The sequence below is a fragment of the Anabrus simplex genome, chromosome 5 (assembly GCF_040414725.1).
Source record: "Anabrus simplex isolate iqAnaSimp1 chromosome 5, ASM4041472v1, whole genome shotgun sequence".
NCBI lineage: Eukaryota > Metazoa > Arthropoda > Insecta > Orthoptera > Tettigoniidae > Anabrus > Anabrus simplex.
In genome coordinates this window covers 33,209,447-33,234,637 of record NC_090269.1, presented here as the reverse complement: position 1 = coordinate 33,234,637, position 25,191 = coordinate 33,209,447, and the positions used below count along the sequence as shown (strand labels likewise).

Sequence of the window (25,191 nt, the reverse complement as noted above, 5' to 3'; positions counted from 1 at the left end):
CGCCAACGCCGTGTCCCATTTATCGTTCGCTACGTGCGCAGCACAGCGGCGCATTTCACATCATGAGCATACCTCAGTGACGTCAGTCTACCCTGCAATTGGCATAAAGTTCTGACCACTCCCTCTTGGTGTTGCATTTGCTCTGTCAGTCAGTGTATAAACAAAGAAAGTCAAGTTTAACATGTTTATTAAGTGTGGACACAATGTTAAATGAAACTGTATTCAACATTTGACATTTAGCATGTTGATGGTGTCACCAGTTAACATTTAACATGTTGCTGTTAAATGTTAATCATTGGAGACCGGCCTTAACACTTATATCTCATTCCGCCAGTTTTGAAATTAGCCAATTAGAATTATGTTTCAGCCTATCACAGGCTTCTTTTTGGTCCTTTGGGTGTAACTTCTGTGTCTGCCAATAAAATTGAGAGGGTATATCCGGATTATTCCAGAATCCTCTCGAACCTTCCCTTCGGGTATATAAGCTGAGGCTTTTCTGGCTACCTTCTCTCATTGATAGTCGTATTTCTGAGTGTGTGTGTTAAGGCAGGAGGCAGGACGCCTCATTCTTCGGCAGGCAGAACAACAGCCAGGTAACAGCCACCTATAATCTACCTTTCTTACTGTCTCCGCAAATTTATCCGAGGGGAAGTTCCGAATTTCTAACTATGTAACTGTTTTAATGTAAACTTCTTCCTTTTCATGTAAAATTTCATAAATTCTTTAACTTTAAATCGGGGATAGAGAGTGAGTTACTCTCTCGAGCTCCCCTTCATCTTGGTTTGAGGTGACTACGATTTTGTAACTGTTTTCTTTCCTGTAAGGTATTAAATAAACTTTAATTCGAGTCACCTCAGTAGCTTGGAATTTGCCCCTGTTTCATCGGGCCGAGAACCCTGTTAGGTTTTTAATATTTCATTTTATAGGATTGCAAGTGTTCGCCCCCATTCAGTTTGTGTTCGGGCCAGTCATTTAACCTGTTCTCTTTCCGCAAAGGCCCAGTAGGTTGGGTAATAGACACCCCTGTGAAAAATAAATTTTGTGAATCGTGCCTTGAGAGGCTAGAGACTGTAATATTTTGATGTAATGTTGCCTTGAGTAGGCTGTAAGAAATCGAGAGCAGGTAAGCTCTTTCCTAAATTTCTGCAATATTGAGGAGTGCCTCTGGAAGGCAGTAAATTTGTTGGAGCAAAGTGCTCTTGTTTTCGTGAGATTTCTATCTTTGTCTAAGCAATACCCCTTTTGAAATTGTAAACGTGTACGGTAAACTGAGGGCTTGAAGCCCAAAATTGTTAAATTCTCTATTCATGGGTGTTCTCCCCTTGTAACTGAGTTGGCATTGTACCTGAGATTTCATTGTTATTGTTCACACAGTGAAGAGATTTGCTAAGTTTGAAATTCTAAAAGAAATATAACCTTTTTTAATTCAATTCTTGATATTGCAGTTAGACCCGTTCAAGTTCGCACCTTCTTTCACCTCTCTGCGAACCACCAAAACAGGGTAACAATTATTATTTTATTTTTATCAACGTAGTTATGTATGACAGGATGTCAGTACGGACTCTATTTGGTATAAATGGTGATCGTATCATTTATTATTTGTGTGTAGTATGATCTGTCTTGTGTAACAGAATATGTGAGGTTATGTCATGATAATTCTGCTGTGTGTTTATTAATACGACTTTATTTAATGCAAGAACATGTAATTAATAGTATATAATTTATTATTACCTGTAAATATGATGTACGAGGGTCGAGTCATACCGTAACTCATGGCAACTATTTTTCCTCGTGCACAGGAGACAATACGTTAAATCTAATATATCCATTTGGAAATATATGGCGTGAACTTATGCATAGTGCCTGAAGACAAATTCTGACTGCAGGAGATTCTCGTAGGAAAGTAACAGAACACAGGCCATTGGTAAACATTGTTTAATTATGGTATAAGACAGCAAAAACACAAGACTACGTACAAAGGACAGGTCTCCACTGGTTGCAAGACCTTCGAAATAATCACCCAAGGTTTCCACTGTGCGTTCCCAGCGATGGTGAAGCGCTGAATACCATTTGTTGCATGTGTATTGCTAACGTGTGACACCTCTTTCCAAAATGCGGTTACGATGTCCTTTTTGTTAGCAAACCGTTGTCCACGTAATGGCTTCTTGACTTTGGGGATAGACCATAGTCACATGGGCTCAGATCAGGCGAATAAGGCGGGTGTGGAAGAACCTCCCACCTCCTCCGTTGTAACCAACGCTGAACAATGGCTGCTGTGTGAGCTGTCGCGTTATCGTGTAGGATTTTGGCACTGTGCAAAAGATCTGGACGTTTGGTTTGCACTGCAGGGTGCAATTGGTACAACAGAAAGGAATTGTAATAAACTGCATAGACAGTGTGCCCCCAACACACTGGACGACACACAAGAACACCTTGAACATCGTATGCCAGGATTACAATAACCTTATTGGGCGACTGATTTTGTCGAACCTTGTGTCTCCGTGGTGACCCGTGACGACGCCATTCACTCGACTGTCTCTTCAGTTCAGGTTCATAAGCACGTGCCTGTTTCATCGACTGCAATAATGCGATTCAACATGGCTTGTCCTTCTTGCTGAAACCTCTCCAGATTGATGTGACATGTTTCGTAACGAGTACACTTCTGTACCTCAGTTAAGTGACATGGCACCCAATTTGCACAAAGTTTACGCATCTGTAGGTCCTTGTGTAAAATGCGCCGTATTGTATCCGCTGGTATTGCTGTATGTTCTTGCAATTCCGCTAGAGTCCAGCGCCTGTTCTCATCTAAACACTGACCGATCACCAGTATCCGTACATCTTTGTCCATGGATACTGGATGGCCTGAGCGAGGCAAAACGGCAGTTGATACTCTACCCCGTTTGAACGTCTCCACCCACCTCGCCACTGTTCTTTAGGGCATGACATGCACACCTAATGCTTCCCGCAGCTCTGCATGGCATTGGCGTGCATTTCTGCCACGGAGAACTGCATTTTAATATACGATCGTTGCTCCTGCTTATTGACTTCCATTTTGCAACGCTCTCACTCACACACTGAACTTGGGGGCATGCTTAGACCCACACTGTTGTTTACATACATCATCTAATGGCATCATACACAAATACATGCCGTACGTTTCCAAATGCATATCTTAGATTTTCCGTGTTGTTTCCTGTTCGCGAGAAAATAACAGTTGCCATTACTTATGACTCGACCTACGATAAATCCGATATACCGCAATGTTGTGCAACACAGGGTAAGATTCTAGAACAACGCACCACTTTTCACTCGAGTTTTACAGAATGTTCTATTCATTTGTACATAGGTTATTGAAGACTCGAGTAGACAGCAGTGGCGTATCCTGGAATCTCCACTGAGGCATGCAACTAGTAACCATGCAGTTAAGACAATGTATTAAGTAAATTTCAATTCTACTCACCCTAATTACATGTAAGTGAACTCGAGCCAAACAGTTTTACTGTAAGTTCCTGGATTGAACGTGCGCACACAATTCTTGTTTTCTATTTTTAAATTTACGAGAGTCCGCCTCTGTGGTGTAGTGGTTAGTGTGATTAGCTGCCACCCCCGGAGGTCCGGGTTCGATTCCCGGCTCTGCCACGAAATTTGAACAGTGGTACGAGGGCTGGAACGGGGTTCACTCAGCCTCGGGAGGTCAACTGAGTAGAGGTGGGTTCGATTCCCACCTCAGCCATTCTGGAAGTGGTTTTCCGTGGTTTCCCACTTCTCCAGGCAAATGCCGGGATGGTACCTAACTTCAGGCCACGGCCGCTTCCTTCCCTCTTCCTTGTCTATCCCTTCCAATATTCCCATCCCCCGCAAGGCCCCTGTTCAGCATAGCAGGTGAGGCCGCCTGGGCGAGGTACTGGTCATCCTCCCCAGTTTTGTCCCCGACGCAGAGTCTGAAGCTCCAGGACACTGCCCTTGAGGCGGTACAGGTGGGATCCCTCGCTGAGTCCTGGAGGCTAAGCAGATTAAGAAGAAGGAGAAGAAGAAGAATTTTGTGCTACGGGCTGTACGTCGCACCGACACAGATAGGTCTTATGGCGACGATGGGATAGGAAAGGCTTAGGAGTTGGAAGGAAGCGGCCGTGACCTTAATTAAGGTATATCCGTTTTAGACTCATCCATCGTTAATACCACAATAAGCGCAAAATATAATAAAAGAGTGCAGAGTTGACTTGTGTTGTTAGCGAGAGTCGTTAGTCGAGTTAAGTATAGTACGCGAACCTTTTCTTGATCCCTGAGCTCCATAGTGCTGAATAGGAACTTGGGATCAAGAAAAGGTTCGCGTACTCTATGTGAACTCAGGTTGTGGTTTTGCCGTTGAAAATGATAAACCACGGAAAACCATCTTCAGGACTGCCGATAGTGGGATTCGAACCTACTATCTCCCTGATGCAAGCTCACAGCCGCGCGCCTCTACACGCACGGCCAACTCGCCCGGTAAAGAAGAAATATACGAGGGAAGGTAGAGGTCTCCCGGCTTGAACTATTTGAATCTTTTCATCAAACGAACGGCCAGTAAACTGATTTACAATTATATCCGTTTTAGACTCATCCATCGTTAATACCACAATAAGCGCAAAATATAATAAAAGACCGAAAACGACGAATAGCACAAGAACTGCACACACAGAATGAACTCACTAATCAGCAAAACACACAATGAATTAACTCACTAGTTAGCCACAACTGAAGCACTGGAGGAAAGTCACCTCAGTGGCATTGGTCAGTTTCGTCACGTTGGGTTCTCGCTGGGGGATAATCTGTGGGTCCCGTTCGCTGTAAACGTGTCGACTTTCTCCAAGTTGCTAACAGATGGCAGAGGGTAGCACGGGTATGGGGTGACAAATTCTGACCAAGTTTCAAGTGCAGCGACATCGTTCGGAGGGTTTCAGAACTACGTCTGCCACCGAATGCAATTTTAAGATTGAATGCCTTGCATCCTTAACTCCGCCATGCTGTCTCTTTCTTCCTAGAGAGGAGTAGACAGCGAGACTACACCAGCACCACACGTAGTCAAGCAACGGAACTAGTACAGTTGCGCGGACCTTTTGAACTTCTGAGAGATGAAATCGTTAATATTTGACTTAAAACAACCTAAAATCGTACATCAGACAGTTCTTTGTGTTATCATAACGCATGCAGTGAATGCCTTGCATTCAAGGAGAATACGCCCCTGGTAGACAGGAGAAAGAATGTTGTGTCATACTTTTCTGGAAGCCTGGCAAGGCAAGGTATATAAAAGTGCAGAGTTGACTTGTGTTGTTAGCAAGAGTCGTTAGTCGAGTTAAGTATAGTACGCGAACCTTTTCTTGATCCCTGAGCTCCATAGTGCTGAATAGGAACTTGGGATCAAGAAAAGGTTCGCGTACTATATGTGAACTCAGGTTGTGGTTTTGCCGTTGAAGTGGTTATGTTGAGTTGGTACAAATGTTCCGTAGTTGGTTGACATGCTAATGTGCAGTCGATTGAGCTCAAGATGGTGGTTCATTTGATGTGCAATTATTATGGTGCACCGATATATAATTTGTAAATAAAAGTGTGTGCACAATTGACAGCATCTCGTGTGTGCGTCTTTGTGAATACGACAATTGGGCGACCGTGACAGGACTGAAGAATAATTTTCGGTAGTGAATAAGAGTATAAGTGGAAATCAGAATAAAATGAATATGAAACTGGAAAATATGCCTGTAACACAACATCAAGACTAATCCTCAAGACGAAATCTCCCGATGAACGGCAGTAAGAGATTATTGAAGACACGGCTATTTATTTGTTCTATTTTGGCGTTTAAACTTGCGCTGGGGACATGCAGTTTTCACCGTAGCATTCTACTGCCTCCCACGAATATTCCTACCAAATTTCAACCGAATCCGAGTGAAACACATGTATGTGTTCCCTCGTTAGTTACAGAATGGAGCAGTGGCTACCGAAATGGATAGGTGAGTTACGAGTGAAAAGGACCAAACAGCCGATACCATCCTTGGTTGAATGGGTTGACAGAAATCATGATGAAGTAAATTATTACTTTACACCATTCTTGACAAGACATGGATACTTAAGAAGTTTCCTTTATAGAATAGGGCGAGTGAGTAGCACAATGTGTATTTATTGTGGTGACATTGATGATGTATTCCATACTTTTTTTGTATGTGAGCATTGGTTATCACAACGAAGATGTTTGGAACCTAAGCAGGGAGATCTGACACCAGATAACATTGTACATGTTATGCTGCAAAATCAGGAATTTTGGGATTAAGTAGCAATGTATATGAAAAGTATATTGCGTCAAAAGATGAGAGATCTAGATGCCTATGAGCTAATGTAAAGGAGAAATGAAGAAAGAAGAATAAGAATAAGAGGCTTTATGCACAACACCGTCCTGAAGTATACGATTTTCTATATTTCCTTGTAAAAATTATTATTATTATTATTATTATTATTATTATTATTATTATTATTATTATTATTATTATTATTATTATTATTATTATTATTATTATTATCCATACCATTCCATCCAGCAATTTCTACATATCTTCTGCAGACTTCGATAAAATAATACTCTATCATCGACAAATCTCAGAATTTTGATTTCCTCTCCTTGGATTGCGATTCCTTTTTCAAATTCTTCTTTGATTCCTTTACCACCAGGTCTGTGTTTCGGTTGCATCTTTTCTCAATGCTCACTACTGTGTCATTTTAACCGTATTTGACAATTAGTGCTACTCCGTAGACGAATACAGGACATAAAAATGAAAATCCACATCCTGTTTCCAGTCATTCGACCGGGTCAGGGATGGAATGAATGAAGCTCCGTCTAGCGGCGAGGATAGGAATTGTGCCTGCTGCCGAAGCCTGTCGCACTCCTCTGGGGCAATGATTAATGACTGACGTATGCAATGATATTGGAGAGTGTTGCTGGAATGAATGATGACAGGGAAAACCGGAGTACCCGGAGGAAAACCTGTCCCGCCTCCGCATGGTCCAGCACAAATCTCACATGGAGTGACTGGGATTTGAACCACGGAACCCATCGGTGAGAGACCGGCGCGCTGCCGCCTGAGCCACGGAGGCACAATACAGGACATGCTGATACTATATGTTTTTCCTTTACGGTAGGCAGTCCGCACTGCAGGAAAGGTTTTTAATAATTGTGTTCAATATGACGCACTCACCGGAGAGGGGTGTGAGTGGTACCATAATATACTAGGGTTTATGAGGTAAATACCATACACAAAGTGCTTTAGTCGCTTGAATATTTCTATTTGTTCTTACAAGCAATATTACAGCATAAACATTAACAACCCCATGAAAATATGTAATTTTCAACTGTCATCTTTGCACCTTAACTCAATGTCAGCACCTTTCAGCACAGTATTTCTGAGGATATAAAAAGGCAGGTGGAGAGTGAGTGTCTGCCATTATAATGAAAATTGACCAAATCGACTGTGACTGGCAGTGGGCAAGGGAACCTGCCTTTACAATAAAAACTCCCTAATCCGGTTTTTACATGAGAAACGATGGGAGGCGACCTCCCCGTTGTGTTCTGGGGTAACGCTAACAGCTGTGCGGTTTAATTTAAAATGTTTCTCACGTGTACACTGCTCGACCTAGAATTCTGTACTCAATGTCGAATTCCGACGGGAAGCACGGGTACATTACCTAGTCCTTTATTAAAGAATTATTCAGGGTTATTCCGCGATTGTGTTTGAATTAAGAGATACTGTACCGTTGATCTTCCTGAAACCAAAATAAATTGCACGATAACAGAATAATGTTCATTTTACGGAATAGGCTCTTGACATCACACATGCACACGTAAGAGACATCACAATGTGTGATGTCAATAATCCATTCTTCAACAACACGGTTTGAGGTAATTTAGAGTTGTACCGTGAGGTACACCTCATTCCCGTGCATTTAAATGAAGCGCCTTAAGCGACGCTATCTACCATTCGAAACTTGAAACAGTTAGTGCATGTAGTTGGGACATTGATCAGAAAATGTCAATATTAAATGACAGAGTATTATGTTATTTTAAAGTTTCCTAAACTGACTATATTTCGTTATTTTGTTTTATCACAGGGTTCAAGAAATTTGGACGTTCCTCCATAGATGTCTCTATGAAAGAACTGAGGTCATGCACTCTGGTGCAAAGTGGAATAACTAGAGATTTAAAGAAGTTTTGTGTTTATAGGTTTTCTCAACTGAATTGACTTTCATTTATTTCGATACTTCAAGGTTTGCAACACTTCCTTCTCATACCGGCAGCTTTGGAGTCTGGCCAATAACGAATTTTCTGTATTTATTTTTCAGTCAATCATAGGCTTCCTGTAACCTTTTGTTTAGCCAACAAAAATGAGAGGGTGTGTCCGGATTTAGTCCAGAGCCTTCTCGAACCCTCCTCTCGGGTATAAAAGCTGCGACTTTTTTACGTTAACGTGTCTAATAGATCGTCGAATTTTTGAGTGTTTGTGTTAAGAGAGGAGGCGGGGTTCCTAATACTTCGGCAGGCAGAAAATCAGCCCAAGTAATGGCCACCAGTTTTCTATCTCTGTAGCGATCTCCGCAAACTGACCCGAGGGGAAGGTTCTAATCTTTAACTATGTAACCGAAATTTTCTAAAAATGTAAATTTTCTCCTTTTCATGTAAAACTTTCTTCTTTCTAATGTAAAATTTCATGGAAGTCCTAAGGGCTTAAACTGTAAATTGGGGATAGAGAGTGCGTTACCCTCTTGAATTCCCCTTCAATTAATCTTGAGGTGACTACGATTGTGTAACCGTTTTTCTCTTGTTAACTTGTCCTCCTAGTCACCTTAGTAGTGTGAGATTAGCCTCTGTATCATCGGGCCGCAAGCCCAAGTAGGGTTTTAAACTTGGTTTTCAAGGAGCGCAAGTGTACGCCTCCATACATTTTTTAGTTTGGGCCAGTAATTTAACCTGTTCCTTTTCACGAAGGCCCAGTAGAATGGATACACGATACCCCTGTGTAATAGAAAAGGTAATTACCAGAGCGTTGTAAATTGTAGGGTGTGCCTAGAGAGGCCTAGTAATGTAATTATATTTGAGCAAAGAAGCTCTCATCTTTAATGTAAATTTAAAGGTTGCCTTAATCAGGCTGTAAGGTTTGGGAGCGCAGTCTCCTTGGTTGAATTTGGGGAGCATGTAAGCTCTTTTCTGATATTTGTGTAATATTGAGTGGTGCCTTGGGAAGGCAGTAAATTTGTAACTGTTGGAGCAAACTTCTCCTGAAAATTGTGTTTTGGGAGATTTCTCTCCTTACCTATCTAAACGCAACATTAGCGACTTTGGAAACTTGTAAATCTGGAGCTTGAAGCGCAAAACTTGTAAATTACCAATCCTTGGGTTTTCTATTCTTGTATCAAAATTGCTATTGTGTACCTGACTACCCGCACCTGAAATATCGTTTGTTAACATTTAATTTTCTGAAAAGAAATATAACCTTTATTTTAAAGTTTTAAATTAATCTTTGTCTCTCGTAGATAGACCCATTCCAGCCCGCACCTTCTTTCACCTCTGCGTTCCACGAAAACCCCGGAACAAGAGTGATGACAGTGAAATAATCAATGCTTTAGCATCCCGGAAAGCACGCCGCATGGCCCAGTTTCATTGGACTTTGAGTACATTAAAGTTTAAAAGATATAAAATCAAAAAATAGAAGTTGATTCTGTATTTCAATCCCCACAAGATACGTATATTAGGGTAGTTTTGTATATTTATTTTACAAGTTGCTTTACGTCGCACCGACACAAATATGTCTTATGGCGACGATGGGATAGGAAAGGCCTAGGAATGGGAAGGAATCGGCCGTGGCCTTAATTAAGATACAGTCACAGCATTTGCTTCGTGTGAAAATGGGAAACCAAAGAAAATCATCTTCAGGGCTGCCGACAGTGGGACTCGAACCCACTGTCTCCCGGATGAAAGCTCTTGTAATCTTATAGTGAGTCCTTTGCACGTACTGTACTGTATTAAAGGCATTAAAGTTTTATTTGTATTTGTTGCAGTTCAATTTCTGTGTGTTATCGGTAGGTTTTATACAATTTCTTTGAGGTGGGCCAATATAATTTCTGCAGGCGGGCTCGTATCATATTCATTATGCCTCTCTATATTTGGCCTAGAATTAATTATATTCACTCCAAAGCACTCCACTGAACAAAATTCCCAAAAGCTTTCTAGCTGATATTCATAAGATTATCCATTCAGCTGTAAAATATATTTTTGAATTACTTCACGACTGTCCGAATGTTTTGCTTTATGCCCTCCAAATCTTCGAGGACTAGGCATATTGAAAACCGAATTGCAGACTTACATCCCGAATTTTAACATCTGGCTGTTCGTTTCACACAAGCGATGCACATCTTTTCCACTGTAGAGGCATAAAAAAAACCTATGGCGCTATAGCCCTGATGAGCCTTGGCCTACCAAGCGACCACTGCTCAGCCTGAAGGCCTGCAGCTTACAAGGTTACGCGTGGTCAGCACGACGAGTCCTCTCGGCAGTTATTCTTGGTTTTTTAGACTGGGACGTAGAGACATAGAAGATGAAGAAACAAGATGTTCGGTGCTTTTCAACAACTAGATTTTTCGTTGAATGAGGAATACCGCACCTTTCAAGACGTGGCCGACGCCTGAGAGATCGTCTGAGAGTTACTGTCATCTTCTCCATACAGGTTCTTTCCCGCTCCACATTCCCTACACTCAGCTCACAACAGTTCAACGATCTTTTCAAATCCGCCTTCCAACTCACTTTAATACTTTAATAAGATACAAGAACTTGATATAGCATCACGTAAAAGTATATTCCAGAGACATGTAAATAATATCTTAAGAATACGTTTATATGAAGTGGTTATATCACCACATTGACTAACGATAACTTGGCTATGAACATAGCCATTCTCATGGTTTTCGACTTCGACAGTTATTGGTAGGCTGTATATCTGATCTTGTTACTCATTTGTTATATTTTCTGTGAAATTTTACATTTGTTAATTAGTCTGTTGACAGAACAAGTGAAATGCGCTCAGTGTAGCTGTATTTTTGTGCTTTGTGATTTAAAGAAAGCAAGGTCTGTCTAGGGAGGTCAAGTCACGAATGCTTCTTATGGAGCCGCCATATTGGGTCTTTAAGCGAGCGTAACCAAAGGCAAGTGTTTTCTAATTTAGAAGATTTCTGTGCCGTACATTGAAATAAAAACAAAATACCAACAATTTTTCATAAAGAATTTAATTGGGCATCTACTATTCATGTATATATAACTATAACTGTATAACACCGAAATGATATGAATACATTCACAGCTATTTGAATACGCACATTTCTTTTTTCTTTAAATTCAGAAACAAGTATCAACAGAAAAGCTCATGTCCTACTCTTTTACTTCCTCACAACTTTGCCTTATTGTGTTTCTTATTAATATCATCTGACAAATACGTAATCTTATTGACATAAAAATAGAAATCTGTACAGTACCTGTGTCATATTATGATTACCGGCACATGGAATACTGAACTTGAAGTACTGTACTTAGTACTAAAAGACAGTTGTAATAAATTACCATCAGCGTTTTCTTTATTAAGAAAGTAATTACCGATACTGCGTTTCTAAAAGGTTACTCCAGTATGTTGACAAACACTGAATGCCTCTTCAGTTGAGTGCATTAAATTATGTATGGTAACTGTTGTTATCCATTCTTGTGGTATTTCTTTGGGTTCTAAGGCAAAAATACTCTGTACATGTGCAACAAGAGTGATGTTCTTAGCTACTCTTAACTAGTTCATTGATAACCCATGCAGCTATATAGTACAAAGTGGTGGTGGTGGTGATCATTGTTTTAAGAGCAAGTACAACTGGGCAACCATCCTCTATAAACACTAATCAGAAAACAAATGGAAGGGGTCCCAACACTTCGAAAAATGGAAGTATCGGCAAAATAAAGAAGAAGGCCACAAAGTGCGTGGAAATGAAAAACTTCCTAGGCCTCGAATACGCTAATGCCGTCGCGGTCGGAAAAGAACAAGTGTTGACCAGGGGAGGTCGGATGGGCTAGAATAGGTGAGAGCCTAACACAAGTAAGTGAAAGCAATGTAAAGACTCAGCTAAGGGCCTCGTAGTCAAACCCAAATTGATTTCCCCCTGTGGGCGGGGGCAATAGAATAACACCCACGGTATCCCTGCCTGTCATAAGATGTGACTGAAAGGTGCGTCAGGAGCACCTAACTAGGGAGCGTGGGTTGGCGACCACGGGGCTCTTAACTGAGTCCTAACATACATATAATAATAATAACTTTTTTTGCTAGTTGCTTTACGTCGCACCGACACAGATAGGTCTTATGGCGACGATGGGAAAGGATAGGACTAGGAGTTGGAAAGAAGCGGCCGTGGCCTTAATTAAAGTACAGCCCAGCATTTGCCTGGTGTGAAAATGGGAAACCACTGAAAATCATCTTTAGGGCTCCCAACAGTGGGATTCGAACCCACTATCTCCCGGATGCAAGCTCACAGCCGCGTGCCCCTGACCGCACGGCCAACTCGCCCGGTAATAATAATGGTTAAGAAAATTAAAGCCATTGGTAGACAAGACTCCATAAGAAATAGAAATTCAGTCGCTATTGAGTTAACCTAGGTTAGGCTATATTACGTTAGGCTACGGTACGTTAAATTACAGTAGTTGGTTAGTGCGAGTGTTGTGATTTTTAAGTATTTGTCCAGCCATATAATGTACTCCATAGAGTATTTAAGATGAATGAAATATAGCTGTAAATAATAACTACAGTACCGTATAAGACTGCTGTTCACAATTGTTGTTGTAATGGTGGCAAGCTGGACACAAATGGTGGGTTTGAGGTGATAGGCCAGCGAAATGAACCAATTACGGTTAAAATTCCTGACTATGCCGGGAATCGAACCCGGGCCCCCTGTGACCAAAAGCCAGCACGCTAACCATTTAGCCATGAAGCTGGACACATGAAAAGGTAATTTTCATAAACATCAGTACTACTATTACACATTTACTGTTACTTTTCTTGCTTGTTTTCAAAAACAATTCTCTTTCTTTGGGAGGTTTCCTATTATATGTCAAAGACTTGGGTGGATTAGGGACGTTGAAAATTGTTGGAATGGAATTCCACTTGAGTAGTTTACGTTCATCTGCCCCCTTTAGTTCAAATTGCGATTCTTCAAAATTAGCTAGAAGAAAATACATAATAAGACCTATAAATATAAAACATCGTTCATATCAACATATTATTATTCAGGAATAATGCGAATGTATAACTTCACTAACCGCGCACAAGGCGGAATTATCTGTAGATTGCCATTTGTCACGCCTACAGTTTTGTACCCACTGAGCTCTCCTTTGCTTATCTCTCGGGAAACGAAACACAGTATCCCATTTTCCTTCAAAATACAAGTAATAACTCACATCATTACATCGGGCACTCCCACATAACAACGATATTTAAGACCCAATATGGCCGCCACCGCAAAGGATTGTGGTAGCGTGACCAGACCTCCCTAGACAGACCTTGAAAGAAAGGAGTAGATACCAAGACAATCACGCGGTTACTTCATGGATGAGTGACAGGGGAGGTCTTTCGTCTTCCGAGTGGACTAACGCAACAATAATAATAATAATAATAATAATAATAATAATAATAATAATAATAATAATAATGGCATATGGCTTCCGGAGAGGCCTGGTGCGGGTCTTTTTTTTATCGTAGACGGCCTATTAGGCGACCTACATGTCTCTGAAGATGAGGGCCCTATCTAGGATGATTTCGAATACGCCACGCACACACCCAGCCTCCGAGCCATTAAAATTAACTAATTAAGGCTAAAATTCCCGACCCGACCGGGAATCAAACCCGGGACCCTCTGAACCGAAGGCCAGTACGCTGACCATTCAGCCAACGAGTCGGACAATACAATTAAAGTGTCCTACAATGTATAAGCAGTAAGAGCAGTTCCGGGAAAGCGCAATGGGAAGTTCACAACGAAGTCCACTGCATTGCAGAAGATGGTTTAATTTAGTGAGCGATATTGTTGCCATCAGCCACAAGGAGAAGAAATGCATTCTGTTGGATCCCACTGTACGCTTTGATAAGAATATACAGCAGTCATCACTGGTGGACGAGAAGAAGAAAGCTACTAACTGACTATCACGTAAGTAAGAGCTTCAGTACAACCGGATACACATGGGAAGTGAACGGTCTTCTTTCTGAAACCAGAGGAACCTCCTTGGGCACAAGCACCTTCCGCATGAAGCTGGGATCTACAACATCTGTCCCCTATGGTTCTGAAGGATTCTTTATTTTCATCCAAACATTTGCATTTTGGTAGGCCTACTTGTCTTTCAGCTTTTAATGTTCTTTTTAATGTCTTAGTAATTCGTATTTGGCAACTTATCGTTGTTTTAGAACCTCTTTCTTTTTTCTGGTAGACATATTTGTTATGTCTTCCGAATCCTTGTGATAATCCGCAGATGCGATCGGACGTCTCTGTTGAGAATATATGTATAGGGTGAATTATGAAAAATAATAGTCTTTTCCTCAACTCAGCTAGGAATATTCGTAAAATGGAAGGAAATGAAGTTATCCTCTTTGAAAGGAAAATTAAATATTTAACGTTATATCTAAAATATAAAAAAATGTTAATAATCGCCTTACATTGTGACTATTGTTGTGTGTATTTCGGGGTGTGGGACATCTGTTCAGGATTTGAGCGCTTTATTTATTTTGGAGTCTATGCTAGAAAGAGCCTTAAAATGGTGTTATTGCAATGTTGTTCTGGATCTGGTCTAGTAATAATATTACGGTACCTTTTCAAGTCTAAGTTGCAATAGTCTAAGTTAGATTTACGTTGACATAATCAACGACTTAGAATCTGTCTCTTTGGCTGGATGGTCAGAGCTGCGGCTTTCGGTTCAGAGGGACCGCGGCCGGAATTTTAACTGCATATTGTTAATTTATCTAGTTTAGGGACGAGGTGTTTATGTTCCTCTAAATACACTCCTCTTCATCTGCATACAACATACTACTCCACCAACCACCACAAAAGCACGCAATAGTGAATACATCTCTTCCCAGAGCGTTGGCGACAGGAAGGGCACCCGCCGCAAAACTAGGCCAAATTCACTTCAATTGTCGACCTCAATAAATTGGGGAAAAGGACAGGAAGAAGAACCTCTTTACAAACTAGCAAATGTGGAATTTTCAATTACTTATTGCATTATGTTCTCCTCGAATTTAACTTGAAATCACTCCAATTACAGGTGTGTAATTAATAAATATTATTTAAAATGGGAAATACAAATTAGGGAATAGAATAATGATCCAATCTTTCAACGATATAGCTGATTTAGATTGACAGGACTTTTGTGTCGAACAACGGCCAATAGATTTGGGATTACCGAACAAGTGGCCGCGCGGCTTGGATAACGAAGCTATCAGCTTGTATTCGGGCAGCCCTGAAGATGATTTTCCGTGGTTTCCTATTTTCGCATCAGCCACATTCTAGCGCTGTACCTTAATTAAGGTCACAGTCACTTCCCTCCCACTCCTAGACCTTTCCTACCCCATCGCCGCCATAAGACCAATCTGCGACGTAAAGCAGACTGTTAATCGGGATTTTCGGGCGGTACTTACCAATTGGAGGGCTCTCCACTGGACAAGGCACTAGGTAACCCCAGCAGCTTTTTTGCTCCATCTTGGTCACTTCCTTGCACTATTACTTTGCAATGTTGACTGGATCGCATACACGCTGTCTTATCTCACTCATTCAACTGTCGTTATCAGTGACGTGCCTCCGGTATGGCCTGCTCACGTCTCACAAATACTCACTCTACATCTTTACCTTTCTTTAATATACTCTGATTTTGACTGCCAATACATTGTTCTAAAATGTCCGAAGTTCAAGAACGAACGAACGTGTCATGCGGTCGAGATAATTATACTAACAAACCAGTTTATCTGCACAGTACCACATTGTGTCACAGGTTGTCTAGCTTCCGCTCGAGGGAAAAAACACCATTCCGATCTTGTCTGAGAGTAGGGAGAAGATAAAAGGCATTTCTGACAGATTCTGAGAATTAGAGCAAGTTTCTCGTCAAGTATTGCAGTTCGTGTTTCAGTTCATATGAACTCGTTCTCACTCTAACTGCGTGTATCCATGTTAGACTTGTGTGACGTCTATTGTTGTAATGTCATTATTATATTCATGCACCCATTTCCATCGACGCCGCACCCCCCCCCATGACCTCACTTTTATAAGTTTTGTTTTGCAAAGACCTACATCAGGCATCTATGCTATTATTATTATTATTATTATTATTATTATTATTATTATTATTATTATTATTATTATTATTATTATTATTATTATTATTATTATTATTGTCCGGCTCTATGGCTAAATGGTTGGCGTGCTGACCTTTGGTCTAAAAAGTCCCGAGTTCGATTCCCGGCCTGGGTAGAGATTTTAACTTCATTGGGTATTTCCTCTGGCTAGTCTTGTTGCATTTGACACTGGACTTGGCCTTCTTTAGAGCCCAAATTTCCTCATTCTTTGTGAGTGGGCCTGCTTACGCTCCTCTGTCCAAGGGGCACTGTGTCTTCTCTTTGGTTGCTCGTCTCGGTTTGGTTTATTATTATTATTATTATTATTATTATTATTATTATTATTATTATTATTATTATTATTATTATTATTATTATTATTATTTCGGGGTATCTGTGGCACACAGAGAGGTGAAAGAAGATGCTGCAATGAATGGGTCTATCTACAGTATCAAAATTAATTTAAAACTTGAACTGAAGGTCGGATTTCTTCAAAAATAACAAATTTAACAAATTTTCACTTGGTAACAATGATATCTTAGGTACAATGCCAAATAAGGGTGGAACACCCCAAGAATAGGGAATTTAACAAGTTTGGACTTCAAGCCCTCGATTTACAATTTCTGCGCTACAAGCTCCAGTTTACAACATTTACCAAATGATGAATAATTTAGTCAAGGACAGAAATTCCTTAATTTTAAGAGCACTTGCTCCCAAAATTACAATATCTATCCTTCCAGAGGCACCCTTCACTATTATAAAACTTTGAAAAGAGCTTACATGCTCTCGCTTTCTTACAGCCCACTCAAGGCAGCATTACATCAAAATAGTACACACTCTGGCCTCATAAAGCACGAATTGCAAACGGAAATAGTTTTACACAGGGGTATCTAGTACCCAACCTACCGGGCCTTTGCGGAAAAGAACAGGTTAAATAAATGGCCCGAACACAAACTGAAAGGAGGCGTAGCCTACACTGCGCTCCCAGATAATGAAATATTAAAAACCTACAGCGCTCTCGGCCGATGAAATTGGGGCTAGTCCCAAACTACTGAGGTGGCTCGCATGGAAATAACTTTAATACCTTACAGGAAGAAAACAGTTACGAAAAAGTAGTCACCTCAAACCAAGATGAAGGGGAGCTCGAGAGGGTAACTCACTCTCTATTCCCGTTTACAGTTAAAAACTTTATGAAATTTTACATTAGCCGAAAGAAGATTTACATTTTAGAAAGGTTTGTAACATAGTTAAAGATTCGGACCTTCCCCTCGGATAAATTTGCGGAGACAGCAAGAAAGGTAGAATTTACATGGTTCTGCCTGCCTCCTGCCTTAACACACACACTTAAAAAGACGACGATCAATTGACAAGGAAACCCGAAAAGCCGCAACTTATATACCCTCAGGGAAGGTTCGAGAGAATTCAAGACTAATCCAGACACACCCTCTCAATTTTTATTGGTTAATTCAAAGTGAACAAGATATGCGGGATTGGTTGAAAATTAATTACGAAAATTCATGATTGGCCAGATGCAAAACTGGTAGAAAGAAAAAGAAGTGTTCCCATCCCAAAAATAAATTAACATAGATTCAGTTATGAAAATCTAGAAATACGAAACTTCTTTAAGTTATAAGTTCTTCCACCTTGCACCAGAGTGCATGATCAGAGTTTTTGGTAGTGTCATCTGTGGAAAAATGTCCAAACTTCTTGATGTATAGCAAAACAAAACAAAGAGAAATTCAATCAGTTTAGGAAACTTCACAATAACACAATTACTTAATATTTCAGTAGTGACATCTTCCGATTAAAGTTCCAACTTTATGTAGTAGCAATTTCACATTTAGGTCGGTAGAGGACTTCATTAAGGCGCTTATTTTGAAAGTGCGGAGTTGAGGTGTACCTCCCGGTACAATTTTATGATTACGGGTACACCGTGGACTGCAGAGGTGTAAGAAGATGCTGGAGTGAATGGGTGGACAGAGAAAATATCGAAGCATAATTTAAAACACTAAAATTTGGGAATTTTATTTCTTTCCTTCTTTTTTAACTTGATAAACGAATAACAGTGAATAGAATAATGGTGATGAGCTCGTCAACTCTTATAACAATAGTGATTTGAAAATCTAAAACAATCAAGTACTAAAGACGTAATGATTTCGTTCAAAGTTACACTATTACAAAGAGTACTTTTGCTCCACTCAAGTAATTCTCTAATTGTAATTCTCTAGGAGACTGCGCTCCAAAACTTATTACAATCTAGCCTCTCCAAGGCACAATTTTCCTGGGCTAAGGCCCCAAGTTACAGAGGCTAAGCCTATACTACAGTGTGTGACTAGATGAAGAAACATATTAAGTTCTAAAATAAGAGATACATTTTAAGTTTTACAAAATCATAGTCAACCGGGCGAGTTGGACGTGCGGTTAGGAGCGCGCAGCTGTGAGCTCGCATCCGGGAAATTGCGGGTTCGGACGCCATTGTCGGCAGCCCTGAAGATGGTTTTCCGTGGTTTCCCATGTTCACACCAGGCAAATGCTGGGGCTGTACCTTAATTAAGGCTACGGCCGCTTCCTTCCCATTCCTAGGCCTTTCCTGCCCCATCGTCGCCATAAGACCTATCTGTGTCGGTGCGACGTAAAGCAACTAACAAAAAAAGAAAAAGAAAAAAAGTCACCCCATCACCAAGATGAATGGGAATTAAAAGAGGGTAAACACTCTTAATGCCGGCCCCATGGTGTAGGGGTAGTGTGTCTGCCTGCCTCTCGCGCGGAGGCCGCGGGTTCGATTCCCGGCCAGGTCAGGGATTTTTCTCTCGACCTGAGGGCTGGTTCGATGTCCACTCAGCCTACGTGATTAGAATTGAGGAGCTATCTGACGGTGAGATGGCGGCCCCGGTCTCGAAAAGCCCAGAAAAACGGCCGAGAGGATGCGTCGTGCTGACCACACGGTCCCTCGTAATCTGCAGGCCTTCGGGCTGAGCCGCGGGGTTTGGTTTTTTTGAACACTCTTTATTCCCTACGTTAGAATAAAGTCCTTAGACTTGTTTGAGAATTTACATTTAAAAGACAGCGTGCTCGTGGCGCAGCGGCAAGTGCTCCGATTCGGAAGCGTGGGATCTCCAGATCAAATCCGCCGATAGACGATTTTTTCAAATATTTCACATTTCTCATAAATTAAGGTGTCTTCAATCATTATAATAATTATAATTTTTTTTATAAAAATAATTTATTGGAATTGATTTGAAAATGAGCATTATTGAAGACAATCCAATCATGCTTACCGGGAATAAAATCAGTCAGGTTATTTGTTTGAAGGCATACTGTACATCTATATGTTAGGTAACATTTACGTTGTTGTTGTTGTTGTTGTACTTTAATCTTGGATGGCTAATATCTATGTTTTCACTCGTGATGAAGCTCCTTCTCGCCATTTAGAGGCTAGCTATCATCACCGGACGTCTGTTAGATTTTAAATATTATTTACAGAAATCCAATGAACAGGGAAAGTCACACAACACTACAATACTGTGGAAAATCACTGTTGCATTATTTACTTTTTGCTTAATGAATAACAGGAATTTTACTTTTTAAAAAATGGAAATACTGTTATGTCCATCCAAGGAATTGTAAATCGTAGCTTGTACACTTAAACTCTGTACCTTTGTAGATTGTAACACAGATATTATAACGTGTCAGGTTTCTTTGAATACACAAATAAAAGGAAATAAAACTGACAATTTATATCGAGCGCAGTATAAATCAAACCGAAATATTTGGAAAAGTCAGGGTTTTTTTGGTTGCGATTAATAGAGTTTTATTTTAATGAATGTATCCCAGTCAGCACTTTGCTGAGTAATAGAGAAAAGTTTCGTAATCACAAACGAACGTCAATGCTCCCTCGCTTTCCTGCAAAGTGTGTTCACTATCTCGCTTCACTGTGACGTATGCTTACTACGTATGTTGCCCGCATTTACGTCAGGCCATCCCCGGCTACACTGAACTAGCCTCAACGGGCGCCCAACTGAGCATCTCTGCTGTAGCCTAATCAGTTTGCGTGCAGGGGATGTTGAATTTTAGAGACAAACAGTACATGAAATATAATCCCCATTTGTGTATTTTGTACAATCTTGTCTTCGAACCCATTTAATGGGATGGTTGAAGAGAATAGAGAAATGAGTCTTATCTGTAGCCTACAGTTTTAAAATACCACAAGGGGCGTTCGGTCCTAGCTCAAATTTCTTCTGACACGAAATAGTTTTATTTTTGGAAGATTTTATAGAATGATTAACTTCCTAAATGTTTGACCACGTTAAGGCTTTAATTCTGATAAGACTATAAAACGTGAGCATATACTTTATCCATATAACGGTATTTTAATGAAAATGGTTTTTAAACTTTTAAGTTTCTGCCTCTTCGTTATTGATATTAAGAAGTTAACTATTCCTGAAAGACTCGACAGGTAATGCCGTGGAGGGAGAGATTCGTTCCAATAAATATATTTTTAATTTAAAATTTCATATGTCATCTCAGGATTGTGTAGTCCGATTTGGGTGTTCAATCATACCAGAAACGCACTTACATATTCGATCTTATATTCTAGACTCGTACTGGGTGATTCGTAACGGGTGATTCATTCAGCAATTGGTCTATGACATATGAATGAAATTCTTACACGATACCAGACTAATTAAAGAAAGTGCTATAAATGTGATTCCACCATGACCTTGGAGGGCACCAAACACACCGGCGACTGCGTACGACGGGCGTGCAACAAAGGACCCAGGCAATCCTAAGGCAAAACAAAAACAATCCACCGCAATTCCTGGTTTTTAAAGAGCAATTTGACCATCCAGCAGATCCTGTTGCTCACCTATGAAATTATCAACAGACATAATCCGGGAACGCGGCTTCTCAAAAATCATCACAGACTGGGCAAATTTGTATCGAGAAGTTTTAAACAACCACATGAAGACGACAACCGAATCCATTGACGGTCTCAATATCATCGTCGAGGTGGATGAAAGTATATTTGGCCGAAGGAAATACTAGAGGGAATTTAGTATAAAGGCAATGGGTTTCAAGAGGATTCTAAAGGGGATCAGGGAAATGGTTTTTCACGACCGTCGAGGACAAGAGAGTTAAATCCCTTAAAAGTACAATCCAGCAATGGATCAAACCCGAAACAACAATCATTCATAAGACTGCTGGAAATCGTACAGCACGTTAAAAAACACTGCTAAGACCATTTAACACTAAAACACTCGATTGAATTTGTCGACAAAGTTACATGCGCCCATTCACAGTCCACCTGGAGACTTGTCAAAGGATCCGTCCAAGAATGCAATAGGAGGATAGGAGGAAATGCCTGCACACCGGCTAAATCGCTGCAAAATTGCTGGAGACGACAAATTTAGTAGTCCACAACATCGACCGGTAAGGTTGGACATCCTGCCCGCCATTCTTAATCACTCAGTTTCATATACGTTCCATGATCATGATCTATGCGATTTTGCAAAACGAAGAACAATACTTGCTTCGTGTCTGACGGAATACTGTCGTGGTGGTGCTTGTTTGAAGAGGAAGTACAACTAGGCAAAAACAATCCAATCTTCTCTAGTTCTGTGCCGATGTGGTGATTATTTTAAGAGGAAGTACCGTACAACTAGTCAAAACAATTCAATCGTCTGTCTAACGCTGTGCTGGCGGATCCTGGACTTACACCATTAGAACGTTCTCAATGATGCAAAATATGTATAAGAATGTCAACAAAACATTTTGAAAACTTTCGAACGAAGGTATTTTTGACTTATAGTTGTCTGCACCAGCGCCTGATCCTGTAAGAATCCTGTGTTCCTTTTTACTTCTGTCAAGTACGTCGACCTAAGGCTTTTGGTCCTCTTCGTCACTCCTTTTCAATCTAAATCTAATAGCCATGTCTTCTATAATTTTTCCGACAGTGCACATTGTTTGATGATGCTCATTTAAAAGGCCTAACATCCACGTAATCAACCCCACGACATCGTTTATTCTTATACAGTATTTAGTACAGTTAATTTTTCTTCTCTTCAAACACTAATGCACTTGGAATTTAAGTCGGAATCCTACCTTGGTGGCATTTTGACCGACATTTATGCTCCTGATCCCGCGTGTATTTCCGCACCGTTTTGTCCTGAGCGCTTTCACACGAGGGCAGGGCAGTAATAGAGATGGTGAGGGTAAGACATTGCCTCGCATAGACAGGAAGCAGGGCTAACTCAAGACAGTAGTTTAGTAATTGTCCCATCGTCGGATTGATCGTGCACACGAGCAAAATATTGTCTTGTCCTGTTGTACTGCCCAGTCTACTGTCCCCGTGTAAACTCTACTACCAACCAGTTAGTGACGTTTTCACCCAATCTAATGGCCCTATGAGCGTACTGAGTTGTCCCAAACATCCAAAGTTTATTCACTTCGTCAACCTTCCGAAGGTGTCATCAATGACGTCATACAGCACACGATCCACAGCCACATAACCCGTGCCGGCGGATACTGGACTTGGTAGTTAATTCTTCCTAAGTGTATTCATTTGGAACAGCGTTCATTCTGTCTTGTGATGCCAATTGAGATGTATTGTGGATAGAAGGCTGGCGTTCTTTGTACCGTATGATAACTGACATATCGTAGGTGACGTTTGGTGCAGTCAGGGTGCTGCTACAGATCGTAATTTTATTATAATCATTAGCATGATTATTCGTGACCAGTAGCGTAGCCAGGATTTCAGCTGGGAAGGGGAGGGGTGGAATTAAGGTAGGTCTTCATCCAGAATTCTATTTTGGTGGGTGTCCAAACTTCCAGAGAGTTTAGATGGTATAGAATACCTAATAAGGAAATGAGTTCCAAGTAAGAGTGGTGGATTCATGCGGATTCCAGAAGCTAATAATAATAATAATAATAATAATAATAATAATAATAATAATAATAATAATAATAATAATAATAATAATAATAATAATAATATACATGATATAAAATGCTTAATAAAAGTGAGTTTGTAAAAACTCTTGGGGTGTCTGGACTACTTGGACCCGCCACTCCCCCGCCCCCCCCAACACATCTGGATACGCCCTTGTCGTCATCTGTTATCCACTTTCTAACACAACTGCAGCATTCCATATATTCCGAATACAAGTGAAATGAATGCAATAATAAATAGTTTGAGTAAGGATGCAATATTCTGGTTTAGGATCAATACGGAAAATTTATTGTAATAATGGTCATGTGAAAAGCTATTGAAAAGCTATATTTTACAAAAATTATGCGGAGAAGAAATACATATCCACAACATCTATACTCATGATCATAAAAAAACAGAATACCTAGAAAGACTAGAGACAGGAAGTCATATACACAGAACATGTTCACTAGTATGTTCTGCAGAAACGATTAGCATTTCAGTCACCTAGGTTCAGCATGTGTCCTGTTGCCTGGTAGGCACTGGGTCCTCCATGGGCACTGATAGCTTGTTCCATGCGTAATGGCATCAACGCCAATAAGGCGCGAATGATGTCCTGGGGTATAGCCATCCATGCTGCATTCACCTGGTTCCACAGTTCATATTTGGAGGTTGGCATTGGATTACAGCGGCGCACCCATCGTTTCACCATATCCCACACATTTTCGATTGGTGACAATTCCGATGATCGGGCGGGCCAGGGCAACAGTCTGACACCCTGTGACAACAAGAAGGCACGTGTTCGTGCAGCAACATGTGGTCGCGCATTGTCCTGCTGAAATATGGCATCTCGGGTGTCGTGCAGAAAGGGTATGGCTACGGGTCGCAGAATGTCATTCACGCAGGTCAAACTGGTCACTGTGCCCTCGGCACGCAGCAACTGTGAAGTGTGGTTGTACTAGCGCTGTGAAGAGGAGGCGGTCCTCCTGTTGATTGAATCGGATAATACGATTACAGCGCTCCTCCGGTGATCTCCGGTACTACCGACGGAGGCAAAGCAGTAACGGAGCTCCGGAAGTTAACCGGAGGGCCACCTCCTATTCGCAGCAGTAGCTCCGAGTGTAAGGACGTAGTGGGCTGTAATTTCAAACATACGTCCATGAATGTAGGCGCCCTATAAAAATCGTTACCTACATTCACGAAAATTGATCTATATCACCGAAAATCCATACAATACCCCTTAACAAAGAATGTATAGTCATTCAGAATAATTAATGCATCATCTCATGTGTTATCAAGAAAATGTAATTATATCGACATATAATTCATATCCCATATACCTGTAGGTATAAACCCTGTAAATACAACAAACGGAGGCAATGGAATATTCCACTGTAGACAGAGAAGTGTGCAGTAGGGCCCACAATAGTTGAAGTCTGACATTTGAGCGGCGCAAGCAGTAACTACGTAGTACGCTGCATTGTCATAGTTACATCAATCCGCGGCATATCACCCTTTCATACAGGCTGAATATTTAAACAACTATGTTGGCCTAATGCTATTCAATAAACTTTGACCCGTTCCTAAGCTCGTGCTAATAATCCCTGCATTTCAGACAGAACACGCCATTGCCGATAAATATGAGATTTCATATTCACTAAACTGGCAATAACCTCAACAATTGCACATGTTAAATAGAGAATAGAACTGTACAACTAGCCACTCATTAACTTACAAGAAATAAACTAACAACGAAAATAATATTCATGAGAGGTGCGTTGGGGTTCACAGGGAGTCCGTCATTGTAGGGTCGTTGTAAATTCACTTGACTAAGGAAATCAACTATCACCCAAA

At 40.7% G+C, this 25,191-nt stretch overlaps 1 protein-coding gene across 3 annotated transcripts in view; it reads right to left on the bottom strand.

The window, feature by feature from the left end:
• The window catches only part of LOC136874295 (ovarian-specific serine/threonine-protein kinase Lok), an 88,394-nt gene extending 72,540 nt beyond the window's left edge, over positions 1-15,854 (bottom strand). For all 3 annotated transcript variants that reach the window (XM_067147933.2, XM_067147934.2, XM_068227719.1), the window contains exon 1: positions 15,720-15,854. In XM_067147933.2, the coding sequence (XP_067004034.2) occupies positions 15,720-15,780 (61 nt within the window). In that variant the 5' untranslated portion in view covers positions 15,781-15,854. The remainder of the gene's footprint in view (positions 1-15,719) is intronic.
• Positions 15,855-25,191: the final 9,337 nt, after the last annotated feature.